The sequence below is a fragment of the Petaurus breviceps genome, unplaced genomic scaffold (genome assembly GCF_028583685.1).
Source record: "Petaurus breviceps papuanus isolate PSGF00001 unplaced genomic scaffold, PetGlider_PUasm1.0 174, whole genome shotgun sequence".
NCBI classification, from domain to species: Eukaryota; Metazoa; Chordata; class Mammalia; order Diprotodontia; family Petauridae; genus Petaurus; species Petaurus breviceps.
Window position 1 is genome coordinate 67,436,102 of NW_027185761.1, and position 15,306 is coordinate 67,451,407.

Here is a 15,306-nt window from a genome sequence, read left to right on the forward strand (position 1 = left end):
CACACACACACACACACACACACATACCATCAAATATTAAAAGGCAGGAATCATGTCATCATCCCAGCCTCCAATCTCTTTTCCATGACAATTATCCCCAGTTCCTTCCTGTGACCGTAATATTACATGGTTCCAGGTCATATCATCACCTGTTCCCTAAGGTCCCTTCAAGTTCAAAGTCCTGGCCCTCTGGAGATGGGGCACGGCCTAACATCATGTCATGCTGGTCTACAAGTTAGGGAGAAATGACTTCACATCCCAACCTCTGATTCATACAAGTCCCTGAAGCTCTTGGTGCCCCAGATAACACTGTCAAACTGTGTGTTCGACTCAAGTTGCTTATCTGCATGGATGGAGGTAATTTCTATCCCAGGACAACCCCAAATCCACGTGGAGAAAAGGAGGAGGAAAAAGAGGAAGAGGAGAAAGAAGAAAAAGAGATCTCATGATAATATTATCCTTCTTTTGGATATCTTCCAGCTTGTCAGCGCCCCCCCAAAATGTGGGCAGTAGTAAACAGAACACCCCAAAGTGGCCTATTCAAAACTTCAATACAGCTTGTTGGCCCCAGAAGTCCAAAGTAGGGATCAGATCAATGTGGGCATTTCCTCCAACGATACAGATCTCAACTTGTCTTGTGCAGCTCTTATCCAAACCTTCCAATGCATCCTTCACCCACCCAACACACTGAAAGCCTCCCACCAGGTCCTTTGGCATCTGGTGGATATCACAGAAGCACTCACTGCTCACCTGTTTCTCATCCTTCCTTTCTGACTGGCCCACCCCTTCCAAAGCATCCCTCACTTTCCTAAATGCCATGTCTTGTGCCCCTTTCCTAGACGTCATGTTTCATTGCCCCTTTTGGTGCACAAGGAGCCATCTGTGACCTTCTGTGTTGTGCTAATGCATCTCACATGTGTCTCTCCAGGGCTCTTTGGAGCACCTGCAATCTTAATTCTTTAGAGACTGGTGCTGGTATCCCATGAATCAGAACCATTCAGAGGGTGCCTGTTGCAGGCTGCCACTATCAGGACCGCAGATAAGACTGTGCTGAGGACAGAGGGGCAAGGGAAGCCCAATAGTTACTCAGTCTGATTATTCATCACGCATCATGTATCCTTTGACGATTCTTAGTAAAGATATAATTAGTACTATTGCAATCTGAGCATGGTAAACCAAGAATCTGTTGGCACTCTGGGCTAATTCCTTTACTAGAAATAAGCAGGGGATCTCTAAACAAAGTTATGATTGGATCTAAATCTCTAGGTAAATGTCAGCACTCATAATTACTAATATGAAACTGAGAAAGCTATTCTCTCAGCTGTTCTCTGTTATCCCAGAAAACATTCTCATATTTTCATCAAGGATACTATTGGTAGGTGTGTAGATCGTTCTCATAAAGACTTTATAGAGATGAGGAAGGAGGCACATGGGTCCATAATTATTCTCTCTTGATGTACCCCTGCCTTGTTTTAGTGCTCGAAGAATGATGCATTACATAAACACTTTATCTATAGAAATGAGCATTTTAAGCATCTGAGGCGTAAATCCTTTTGCTGGAAGTATGAATCATAACTTAGCCAACTCTCCTTCCAAGCATTGGTTTCTGTTGCCCGAAGTCAGAACTGTGAAGACTGCAAGAAAGAGAAAAATGCATCCTTGTGTAAATACCCTTGCAGATTATCAGGCCAGGGAACTCTCAATTGTTTATGTCTCTATCTCCTCCTCTTGCTCGAGTTTGCTTGTAATACTCACCTGTGTACACACTGTACCCCCTTAGTGGAAGATAAACTCCCTGAAGACAAAATCATGCTTTCCATTTTGTCTGTGTATCCTCAGAGTCTAGCACATAGTAGGTATTTAATAAATACTGCTAGGATTAAAATGGAGTTTCCTCTTCTACCATAGAGACAAAACTACTGGCTAGTGAATGGGAATGAAATGCACAAAATAAAAAGGGACAATGGAGGGAAAATTAATGTGTAGGGAGTATCTGGAGCCTGAAATAAAAGCATCCAACCCCGAGAAACTTATGTCCTTTAGGAGTCACTGGAAAAATACTAGTTGAGCTCTTTCCTCAGGAGAATATTTTATTTTTATTTCTCAGACATCAAGAGCATTGGAGAAGGTTTTGTGAGGCAAATTATCTTTTAAGAGATGCCTTTGAGGATATTTCACAGCCTGGAACAAAACAACAAAAGTGATTTCGTGATCATGGGAAGGGAGTGGCCTGCTCCAAATATGCTGGAATGGCCAGCCGCCTGACTTCTCACAGCATCAAGAATAGTGACCCATCACGGCTCTTCTGAGATTAGATGGTGGACACAAGGCAAACTGGAGATGCTGGCACTCAATTCAGGGAAATACCTGCAGGGGCCAAGAACTGGGCATGCAATGGAAAAAATGACAGGGCCTATCCTCAAGCAGCTTACACATGATTGGTTTTGAGGTATGTTTGGTAGAATAGAGGTCAACTAACCACGCTCACCATGTCAAAATTTGCTCTGTAAGGGAAAACAAGTCTAGGAATTCCCCTTGAGTTGCCCTGCCTTTAGGAAGCTTGTCCTTTCCTATGTAACCTCGCAATGTCAGTCAGTCAGCATTTATTAACTGGAGACACAAAAAAGGGCAAAAACATGGCAGCTGCCCTCAAGAAGTTTACATTCGAATGAGGGAGACAAATGTAAATAACTTGGTAATAAAGCAATAACCATTGTATAAGGGCTCCCTATGTGCCAGACCCTGGTCTGAGACTGGAGATACAAATACAAGACTCAAGGACTTAAAAAGGTGGGACAGGCCCATTGAGACTCCCTTTGGCCACATTGAGGGAAGGCTTTTCCACCATGAGCCCAGATGGTGACTGGACCCAAGTTTATCTAAATCTTTGGCCTTAGCACAGAAGGAATGTTTCTCTTTGCAGAATGTACTTTATCCGGAGTGTATAATAATGGGCGAAAGTGATGGGGAGCTAAGGCATAGAGCAAACCCAAGTGTCTGTGATTCGTCATCGCAGACAAGCTAAGCCTCTTCTTAGAATCTGAGATCCTCAGATCAGAGAGGACTTCAGTCTCAAAAAATACAATTTTTCACTTGAAGATCAAAGAGGGACATACTCCTACAGGTTGAATTGAGGCTCAAACCTAACTAGGTCTTCGGCATTCTAGCCCAATAATCTTTCTTTCATACTAGGCTACACTCCCCTAGCCCTGCCAACATAACCCAGAATTCCAATACATATGATATCATTCACAATTTGATTCTAGAGAAATTTCTAAGTATCCATGTATACAAAAGATCCTTTTGAGAAAACCTCGGAGAAAGGGATGACTTGTCCTTAAATCCATACAGCCAAGGTCTGTGATTTTGTGAGTCGAGTACGACCTCAGATCACAGCCCACAGCCCATCTCTAACTTAGTGGATGTGTCTTAGGAGTCAGTGGAGAATCCAAGGGGATAGGTAAAATGCCCAAAGTGACACAATTCATTACAGAGATGGGATCTAGGCCCAGATCCATGACCCTGCCATGCCAAGCTGCCTCTTAGTTACTGTTTATTTGAAGAGAGTTCTTCCTCGTATCAAAATCATAAGCCATTTGCCTCAGTCAGGGTGTTGTGCCACTCACCTATACTTCAATAGAGAGCTGGGTATCACAACAGGTCCTGGGTTTAAAAAAAAAAAGAAAACTGAAGCTTCTTGTGGATCTAGACAAAGGCAGCGAGATTTGGAATGAGCATTCCCGGGTTCAGATCCCTCTCCCGATACCTGCTTGCAAGGCATTAAACCTTTATAAGCCTCACTTCTTTTACTGGTAAAAATGGAGATCGTCACAGTGCTGACCAGCAACGGGGCTCTTGTGATAAGCCAATAAGACAAGCCAGCTGATGTGCTTTGCCAACTTCAGGCTGCTAAATCATCATTGCTTACAAAGGCCAAGGCATCACGAGCAGGTGTAGGGTGGACAGCCTGACAATCACACATCGTCTGTTCCCCCCATAACTCTCATGTTCCTTCCTAACTTTCCTCTCTTTCTTTCCTTATTTCCCCCTGTAACATTATCCCTTTTGACATCCCTGATATCCTTCCTCACCTTGACTCCCAATTTCTTTCTCCAAGACGTCCTCATTTGTAAGTTTAACCCAAGAGCCCACTCAGGCTGGAAATGACGGTTTTTGGTCAGAGCCAAGGGGGGAAGTGGTACTAGCCTTTTCACATACTTGCCCCTTGGTCTGCCAGACTCATGTGACTTGCTTCACTGATGCCTACCTGTATTTCAGATATAATCCAAGGATGCTATAGCCACCTCTCAGGGATGGTCAAAGGCCTCACTCTCAAGAAAGGATCCCTTGGGAGGAACTCTTTCCTGATTCAGAGGGCTCATAAGCCAAAATGGTAACTCCCATAGCCTCTTCTATAAGCAGCATCCAAAGAACCAAGCGTAGAGATCCTGCAGCCAGACAAGGAGGGGTGGTATTCATCTGTGGGGAGTGAGGCCCTTCTCTGTATACATTGTTCCATCAACAGGGTACCCACCATGTGGAGAATACTTTTTTTCCTGACTGTGCCTTAATGAATCACCAGTTGTCTTCAAGGCTCAGATCAGATACCACCAGGCCCTATGTGAGGCCTTTCCTGACTACTCCAGTTATCAGTGCTCACTCCCATTCAAATCACTTAGTATTTATTGTGTTAGTTATTTCTATTTATTTATCTACATATGTCCTTTCTGTGAAATTTAAACTGCTTGAGGGCAGGAACTCTTACTTTTTCTGTGTGTATTCCCAGCACCTAGGGGAATGTCTGGAACTCAGTAGGTGCATGATAACTACCTATTGCATTAAATCAAATGCTTTCCATGTGACCACTGGTTTGAACCTGTCCTATTTCACTACATAATTAATGTACAAAAGAAAGTAGAAAGAGAAAAGATTTGGATCAAACATCAATGTATGCCTACTTGGTATGCTAATGGATTGAACACAGAAGTCATCCTGGGCCATCCAGAACACATAATGGTTTTCAGATTTCTACACAACTGTCATTGATGCATAGCACATGACTGTAGCCACCGTCCAAGAAGAATAAGTCAATCCCACTTCACACACATGAGGTTAAGCTGTCAAGAAACAGGCAAGTCTTTCCTTTGTGGCTTTGTGGGACACAAACTAAGCAGAAGGGATTCATCAAAGTAAATGTCCAAGCTCTGTACATGCGTTTAAGGAATCAGCAGGACAGTTCTGAGCAGAAGAGACTTTGAAAGAGAAAATATTTTCCTGCAGCTACAAAAAGAAATGACTGTTTAAACTAAGCAAAATGGAAGCAATCGTTTTCCTGAAGTTCCCTTCCCTGTCTCTCTGAGTAATCATTCATTTCCTGACCAAACAGTATTGGGTAGCCCAGTTAATCTTGGTCAATTGTTCAGAAAGTCCTTGGGAGAAATAGAGTTGCTCTGTGCATGGGAGATAGGAAGACCCCATAGGGACATTTAACAGGCGATTTAATGTTACTTTGGAGAATTTTTTGAATCAAATGATTGGCTAGCTAACTTCTAAGTAAGGTGAAATTGATGGTTCCATGCTGTGCTGGCCATGCTGATTTTGTTCTGCAATCATGGTAGCATTCCTTCTTTCTACGGTGTAGGAGATCAATGATGGAGAGAGCATGAGAACTATGAAGCTCCTTAAGGAAAGGTACAACCAGACTGGGAACATTCAACATGCAGTGCAATTAAAACTCACTAAAGTCTTTAATTGCTCAGCAACTTGTAAGCAACTGCCACTTAAAAAATCTTCCTTAATTATTTTACATCTTGAAATATGTTCCATAGAGTTTTGCTAATTTTGAGAATTCATTTGAGAATCTATTCCCTGAGATTAGTACATCAACAGCTGCCAGTTTCATGGCAACATGTCTGCCTCATCTAATTTACAAGATGGCTGGAATGGTTGGATGACTGCCGCTAGGTGGCACCTCATGAGGCGACACTGGCATCTAAGACCACATTCCTCTGGCTCTACTTACTCAGAACAAAAGGGTCTGCTTTGCCATAGGACACTGACTCAGGCCTGACACTCGACAGTGGGGCAGGGATAGATGACAGAAGGCCTCCTTGGAATCAGGAATACCCAAATTCACATCCTGCCTCAGATACTTAAAGACAGAGGCTCAGAGGAGAAAAGAGACCTTCCCCCGGTCACAGAAATGATGAGCTTAAGACTGGGACTGGAAGACAAGCTCTCTGTACTTTCTCTATTCCCCCTTCTACAGTACTTCCTCTTCCCATCAGGGAGGTGCATTCACCAACACAAGGCCTGCATTGGGAGACGGCACTGTGCATGACGACTTATGCTGGCATTAAATGGAAGACAGACCACTCTTGTGTTCCTTGGCCCTCTGAATCAAGATCAGGAATAATGGGCAGAAGCTAGAGAGAAAAATGATAGCTCCTGCAAAGAACTGCCCCAAGTAGAATGTGTGAAGCCAGGAGATTGTGGGCTTTCCCCTCAGTAGAGATTTTCCAGGTAAAATAGGGAAACTATTTATTGGGCCTCGAGTCTGGAATTGAAATGATTCTTATGACCATAAGAGTTGGATGAGAAGGTCTTTCAGGACCTTTCCAAATTTCAGATTCAAAGAGTACTGTTTATCTCAGATGAACTGCTTATCTCCCTAAGCCTCAGTTTCTTCATCTGTAAAATGAAGATTAAAAAGAAAGTCATTAGGGGTGGCCAGGTGGCTCAGCGAATGAGAGCACCGGCTCCAGTGTCGGGGTGACCTAGCGATCGAATCCCGGTCTCAGACACTCAGCACCACACCTAGAAATAACTGGCTGTGTAACCTTGAGCAACTTACTTAACCCCGATTGCTTATTAAAAAAAAAGTCATTGCATATGGTTTATCATTATTGTTCTTGTGGAGACAAAATCTGGACATTGGCAAGTCTTTCACAAACTCAGTGAATAGTGAATATATATATATATATATATATATATATATATATATGAAATCCATATGTTGTTTTTCTAACAACCTTATAAGGTAGTTTTAGCATCTCCATTTGTAAAAACAACAGCTGAGGACCAGAGATGGTCAGGTAACTTGCCCAAAGGAAAAAAATCCCCTTAAAATTCCCCCAACTCGGACCCTTAAATGACTGTGCAGAGTCTGGATTCAGTCAAAGGGCTGTACTTGAGGACCTAGAGGGCCACTTTTGATCTTGAGGCTGCAGGTTCCCCAGCCCTGTATTAGGTGCTTTCAACATCCATGTTCATGGTCCCCTCAAGTTTCCTCAACCCCGATTCTTTCATCTCCTTGAATTCTATGACCTATTACTTCATCCTAGCTCAGCCAACACAGGGATGGTCATACTCTGGATTTCACTATATCCAGAAGCCTTCTAATTTCTTAATCAAAACCTTTCCTCTCATTTCATCTCTCACTATGCCTCAGTCCCTCCAAACAAATTGTTCTTTCTCATCTTTACTTCTAAAGCTTCCACCCCTTGGGACGTTCTTGGGTCATTACCACCCCTCTGATTTCACTCTCCTCCCTACCCAATATCCTCCTTATAATTGAGCAGTTCCATTCTTCAAGTGTCCTGTCCTCTCAAATCCCTCACCCTTTGTGAGATCTCTGCTCATGCCTTGACAAACATGGGCCTTAGATTCCTTTAACCAATTTGTGCATTACTGAATGCAGCCAGAGAATGTTCCACAACTGTTCTAACTAAAGATGTTAGAAATCCATGCTTTCTAACATCACCTGGCCTCTTGTAACAATCATTTTAATACTCCCCAATTGAGTCCCTAACTCATTTCTCAGAGGATATGTTGAAAACCTTCACTTCTCTTCTCCCCTCTCAAGAAAGGATCTTGATTCTCCTTTTACTGAGAAAATGGGGCCATTTGGTATGAGATCCTACCTCTCACCTCTTTGTCATGAATTACCTTGCCATTCTCCCACTCTCTCTTTTTCTCAAGTTCTCATAACCCTTCTATATAGTAACCCTTCTCCTTGACTAGCTCACCCCCTCTACCTATGCAATGGGGCAAATCTTCCTTCTCCTGCAGACTGCAGTCCCAATCACCCCTTCTCTAATCTTCAAGAACTCCCTCTCTACTTATTGCTGCTTTATTACCTACAAAGGTGCCTCAGTTTCACCCAAAATGCAATCTTCAGTAGACTGTATCAAGTCTTCAGAATATACTACTCTATCTTTTCTCCTTTTCTCAGCCACACAGAGAAAATTTGGATACCATTCACTGCTTCCATTTCTTCTTCTCTCACTCCTCAGCTCTCAGCAGTCTGGTTTCAGATTTCATCACTCATCTGAAACCGCTCCCTCCCAAGGTACCAGTGATCACTTCATAGATAAACTGAGTGGTTTTTTTTTATCAGTTTCCTTCTTCCTCATGCCCTCTGTGCTGCATTTGGTAATGAAGGCCATGCTTTCCTGGATGCTCTCGCCTGTCTGGATTTTTATGATACCACTCTTTCCTTGTTCTTCTACCTGTCCAGCCAATTCTTCACAGTCTCTTTTGCTATGTGATTATCCATAACTCATATACCCACTTGAGGTGTTCTCCAAGACTCTCTCCTGGCCCTCTTTCCTCTCCATAGTCTCATTGTGTAACCTCCTCAGCTCCCATGAATTTAATTATCATCTCTATGTTGATTACTCCCAGACCTATATATCCAGCCCACAATTCCTGCTAAGTTTCAGACCCTTATCACCAACTGCCCCTTCGACATTTCATCCTGGATGTTCCAAGAATATTTCCATCTCAAGCTCATTATGTCCAAGACTAATCTTCCTAAAGTCTTCCAAACTTCCCAATTTTGCCATTCTACAACCTCCCAGGCTTAAAATATGAATGCTATCATTGACTTCTCTTTCTGTCTCTGTCTCTGTCTCTCTCTGACTCTCTCTCTGGTGTCTCTTTCTGTCTCTCTGTCACTGTCTTTCTCTATGTCTCTCTCTCTGTCTCTCTGTCTCTGTCTTTCTCTCTCTATCTCCCTACCCCACAGCACTTGCACTCAGTTGCCAAATCTTTCTAATCTCTACAGTATCTCTCACATCCACTGTTTTCTCTCTACCCCTATGGCTATCCCCTTAGTACAGGCCTTCATAACCTCCCACCCAAATCCTTTCAGTGGCCTCTCCTCTCTCATCTCGCTGCCTCCACTCTTTCCCCTTTGCAGCTCATCCTTTACATAGTTACTCAAATGACTTTAGTTATTTACATGACTGGGTCATTCCCATACTCAGTGAGTGACAGGGGCTTCCTACTCACTCTAGAGTAAAACAGAAACTTCTCTGTTTGATTATAGAGCCCTTCACAGCCTGGCCCCCACCCATCTTTCCAGCCTCAGTGGACGTCACTTTCCCTTCCCCATTGAGAATCCAGTCCAACAGTCCTTCTCTATATTCCTTAACCTCCTTACTCCATATCCAGGCATTTGTACTGGCTACCCCCCCATGAAAGAACTGCACTCACTACTCATTTCTGTCTCAGAGAATCCCTATTTTTCCTCATGATTCAGGTCTAGTGCTCTCCCTTCCCAACAATCTTGGATCCAAGTACCTCACATTCATTCTGTACATATTTATACATGCAGTTCTTCTGTTCCCATTCAAAAGTCACTACGCAGAGTCAATAAGCAGTTATTAAATGCCTACTATGTGCCAGACACTTTGCTAAGCACTAGGGCTACAAAAAAAAGACAAAAGATGGTCCTGCTATCAAGGAGCTCATAATCTAAACAAAGTTTTTGAAAGTAGTAACTCTCTCATTCTTTTTAAATGTATCCCTAGCCCAGTCCTGGCACATAGTAGGGACTTAATAAATCCATTTTGAATGATAGGCCTGATGGTACAAAGGCAAAATGAGAAGCAGTCCTTTCCCTCAGAGAGTGTATTTTCTATTGAACGCTTCCTTCTATTCTGTTCCATGCTGTTCTGTGGCATTCATCTGAAGGAGACAGAGGCCCAGCATGTCACATTTCCATTTTCCCTGACATTTCAGCCAAGAAATCAAAGCACTGGCATTTCCTCTGGGTGGCAATTCCTTTGATACAGATCACAGTGTTCTATGGCTTAATAGCCATGTTAGAGAGAGTTGCCTGAGACTCAGAGACATCATCCAGCTAACACACTTTAGAGGCAGAATCTAAATATGGGTCTTTCTGACCCCATTTCTGTCCCACAATAGGCATGCTATGCAACATGGCCTTCAAGGAATTTCACTTAAAAATAGACAGACAGACAGACAGACAGAGAATCAAACACAGTTTTAAAAGGCACAGGAACAATGGAGAGATCCTTAGCAGGAAGAAAAGCAAAGTAACCACAGGGCTATCCTCAGATCCTGCCTGAATCTCTGCCTAATTTGCCAACACAGGCCTCTCCTGGTCTCAGGCTCTAAGTCTCAGGCATAGGCATCCTGACTCCTCCCAGCTTAATCCCTCAGTGCAAATATCAAGTGGCTGCAGGCCAGACTTACCCTTGTTGTACATATTGGTTGGAACTTGAACATCACTCAGACTAATGTTGACAGGCAAGTTGTTAAAATGGTCATTTGGAACCAAGATGAACTCCTTTCCCAGCTCCAGATATTTTCCTTCCTCATCTTGTTCATTAATCAGGACTGCGTTGAAATATTCATACTGAAAGAGGAAATCAAATGGAGTGACTTGTTACTATGTATCCATATCTGATTTGGGTATTCAATGAGTTTTTCAATAATTTTCCATTCATTGCCATCCATGTGTGAGTCTGTCTAAAAGAAAAAAAAAGTTTCTTTCAATTGAAAGATATAAAATGAGCCTGCCCAGCTGCACAGGGTTAAGAAAAGGGATTAAGTCTTTGATTTAATTGGTTTAAGGAACTCCTATTAAGGGTAATCTATAAATGCAAATCAGGACCTTCTCTGCAACTCTGACTCAGAGAATTGCCTGAAGACGTTATCCCTTATAAGTTACATAAAGATAACCCTGACTCTCTTCCCGAGTACAAATTTGGCCTCAGATACTTCCTTAACTGTGTGACCCTGGGCAAATCACTTGACCCTGTTCACCTTTAGTCTCCTCATCTGTAAAATGAGCTAGAGAAGAAAATGGCAAACTCCTCGAGTATCTTTGCCAAGAGATGACTGAACAACAGCACGGTGAGCTAAATATTTTTTTCATATCAAAATCCAGTCCATGTTATAATGTAATAAAGGATCTCCCAGCACAATGCCTCCTTATTAGCCCTCTGCAGTTGGGCTTGTCTCTCTTGCCACCTGACTCTAATTGCTTTTTACAAAGTCATCAGCAATTTCTATCCTGCTAAGCCCAGTTACCTCTTCTCAATGCTTAGTCTTCTTGGCACTCTTCATGGCTGATCATCATCTCCTGTCTGGAGTTTTGGGACATTGCTTTATCCCAATCTTCTTTTGACATGTCTGATTTCTTGTTTTCAGGCTCCTTTGTAGGATGCCTTTTATGTGATTCTATCCCACAGCTCCGGTCCAGGGGTGGGGCCCTCTTCTTCTTTGACTTGACTTCTCAGAGATCTCATTGTCTCCAAGGATACTTGTATCATTTCAATGCAGATGACTCCAAAAACTCCATATCTCATCTTTCAGACCTCAAAGGCCACACCTCTAACTGCACCCCCAAATCTCCAACTAGTTAGCACACAGCTATATGAAACTTTCCCTTTTCCTTTCAAATTCACTGCCATTCTATAACATATAGTTATAATAACATTCTAGGTTATTCTATATAGCATTATATAACATAATTATAATAATATAATATATATGTTACAAACATTTACAACTTAGAATATATCCACAGTTTCTCACTCACCCCCCACACCCACATTAAATCAGTTGCCAAGTTTTATGGATTCTAATTCCTCTACATTTTTATATATTTATCCTGCCTTTTAATACTCAGATGAGCCCCATGCTAGTGAAGGCCTTTAACTTCTCTTGTTTGGACCATTGTATTACTCTTTTCTTTGATCCCCCTACCTTCATCATTTGGCTTAGTGTAGTCAGCACTGGAACTCAGACACGCTTGGATTCAACCTCAGACTCTTACTAGCTGTGTAACCTGGGGTCACTTTACCTCCCTATGCCTCAGTTTCCATTTATTTAAGAGAAGGAATTTGGATTCAGTCTCCAAGGTTCCTTCCAGCTCTGAATTGATGACTCTATGATCTTATGATCCCTCTCTATCCTCCTGCACAAGACCCTTCACTGGTTCCTTGTCACCACAGGGATAAAGTATAAATATTTCTGTCTGACATTTAAGATACTTCACAAGATCACTCCAGTCTAGCTTTCCAGGCTGATCCCATTGAAGAGACTGTGAATCAATAGAGAATAGGAGAATGTGAATATTAGAGGCTAAAGTTTCACAAATTAACAAATTAAGTTTGGGCTGACACTCCGTTAAAAAATAAGGTTGTTAGGACATCAGAAATAATCAGAAATAAAATGTGTCTTTTGTTTTCTTCCATTTGGATAGCAAATAACTTCCACTGGAAACAAAGAAAAAAGCAGAAAAAGATTCAGAATCAGAGGACCCATCTCAGGGTCCAAGAAGATTCCACCTAAGCTTCCTCTCTGTTTCATCACTAGAACTAATTGTAGACAATCTTTGAGCTCATGATGCTGGTCTTTTGTGACCCCATGTACCCTCTATTCACCCCTTTCAGCATCACCTACTTTCTACAGGCTTTTCTTTTTGTTTTGTTTTGTTTTTTGGGTTTTTTATTTTATTTTTTTTGCTTTTTAGAGGGCAATTGGGGTTAAGTGACTTGCCTAAGGTCACACGCCTAGTTTTTGTGTTGTGTCTGAGGCCAGATTTGAACTGTTACTCCTGAATCGAGGGCCGGTGCTCTATTCACTGCCCCACCTATCTGCCCCCTCTACAAACCTTTCTACTACTACTTAAAGGCTTTATTTCTTTGGAATAAGGCTGAGTGAGAAAAGAAACCAAGGTAGGGAGCTGTCCAGCATCTGATTTTATAGGGGAAGTTGGAAGGTGGGATTAGGTTTACATATTGACATAGGAACCCAGATGTAGATCTGGAAGGAATCTTTGCCATCATCTAATCCAGTGATGTCAAACTCAATTAGGAATAGATCCTATAGGCTTAGACTTCAAAAATCACAAATTAGCATTATCTATGTTTTACTACATTTTAATTTGTTTTTTTCAAATACTCCCTGATTACATTTAATTCTGATTCTGGGCCCACTCACTCAGGCAGTCTGGGAGTTTGGCACCTTAGATCTAATCCACCCTCCCTGATTTTACAGATTAATAATGGAGACCAAGAGAAGTCAAAGGCCATGTCCCAGGTCACACAGGTACTACATGGTAGTTCAGGGATTTGAAGCAATTCTCAGTCCCCAAATCCATGCTTTTTCTACTTCGCCATTCTTCTTCCCTGGAATGCATACCTGCCCTGGAGAAACTGTGCTTTCTGGACTCTTTGAGGCAAGCAAGCCTCTTTGTTTTGGTTTTTAGTTGTTGTTTTTTTTTTCCTATCACCTCCAGGCAAATAAAGAAATGAAAGAACTTCTATTAAAACAAAATTATGCACAAGAAAAATATCATATGGACATACAGACATATGTAAATACATCAAATGTGAGTAACACTTTATCACAGCACTTTACACAAAAAGGAACTGAAATAACAGGCCAAGCTTGCATGTCGGCATGGATGATTAGCCTTCAGCTACCCAGCAGCATGCATGATCACATGGGTGAGTTATCTGAGAGCTGCTTCAGGTCCCCCTCCCTCACGTTTCCTCACACACATCACATCGAGAAGATGATGCATGCTATGTATTATGTTAAATGACATCTTAATTTTCCCAGGACCAAAGCATTCCCAGAAAGTTAACAATGCTAAGAGGTCCAAAGACTTCCAGGCTATTGTTCCCTACAACTAGAAATTTAATTTATTGAAAAATGAATTGTATGCCAGTTTTCAACAGAATGATGTGATAATTTCTTTGTTTCCCTTTTCCCTGAGCTCTTTTTATGTGTTGAGATCTCTTATGAGGCCTTTGATTTCCCAAGTAATTCAATTATCCACAAAGCTCAGAATGCCAATGAAGTCAGGAAGAAACTAGAGGTGGCTGATTTCCCAAAGGAAAATGTATCAGTTCCCCATGATTGATGTACTTCCCTTTTCATCCCTAAGTGGATTTGTACAGGCCACCCTGCCTTTGTGGGTCTGAGAACGTGATATCATGGCGGTTTACCAATGAAGAGAAGAGGAATTTTGTGAGCTTCACAATCAGGGCTATCATTTTGTCTAATCAATGAGGGTGGTTAGGCCACAAGGCAATTCCATTTGGTTTCATTCTCCCAGGATTTCAAAGATGTCACTTATTGGGTGGAATGACACTGAATAGTCTGTGGAAGAGAAGCATTTGGATGGGTAAGTTTTGGGGGAGCTCTTGGGGTCTCATCCACCTAGGGAGAGGGCCATGCACAGGTAGAGCTCTAACCAAGTAGATTCTAATCTCATACACCAACACTTAGTGTAGAAGGACCACAACTGGGAGCAAGTAGAAGCCACTGCCATGCCTTTGGATGGTTAGAAGCTCCTACAGCTGAAGACTCCTTTCTAGCCAACACTCCCAGCATCCACTCCTCTGAGACACACTCATCCTTCTAATGCTGCTTTTCCCCTGTCGCTTGCTTTACAATTTTCAATGATTTCCCATCGTCTATAGGAAGAAGTACAAACTCCCTGTGACTGGCAGTCATGTCCATCTACATCCTGGCATAAGCTTTCTTTACAAGCTCATTCCTCACTTTTCCCCCATATTAAATCCCTACTCCTGCCATAGAAGACTACTCACTTCCCATGAATATACCATATTTATTTTTACCTTTATAGCTTCCCTTTCATTACATGGAATTTCCCTTACCCTTCCAGGAAAGTTTCTACTCAATGCACTTTGGCCATGACAAGTCTACAATCCTTCACAGGACAGCTCGAACCCCATTTCCTGCACCTAGTTTCCTCTGATTACTCCAACCCTTAGGGACTCCTATCTTCTCTGTGCTCCTATGGCATTTGTGGTCTGGATCACTCAGAATGGCAAGACATTAATTGGCAAAGAAACCATCCAATTCTTTCATTTTGGTGGTAAGGAATCAGGGACCCAAATAAGTTCAGGGACTACCCAAAGTTAGAGTAAAGTTGGTGGCAAAGTCAGAATGACAAGGCATGCCCATTCTCCCTCTCCATGATGTCTTTCAATACTTAGTGCTCCTGGCTTGTGT

General features: G+C 42.2%; 1 protein-coding gene across 1 annotated transcript in view; it reads right to left on the reverse strand.

Moving 5' to 3' along the window:
• The window catches only part of CACNA2D3 (calcium voltage-gated channel auxiliary subunit alpha2delta 3), a 1,089,703-nt gene that overhangs the window by 675,673 nt on the left and 398,724 nt on the right, over window positions 1-15,306 (reverse strand). Inside the window, exon 5 of the mRNA XM_069084367.1 lies at window positions 10,504-10,666. Coding sequence (XP_068940468.1) covers window positions 10,504-10,666 — 163 coding nt within the window. The remainder of the gene's footprint in view (window positions 1-10,503; window positions 10,667-15,306) is intronic.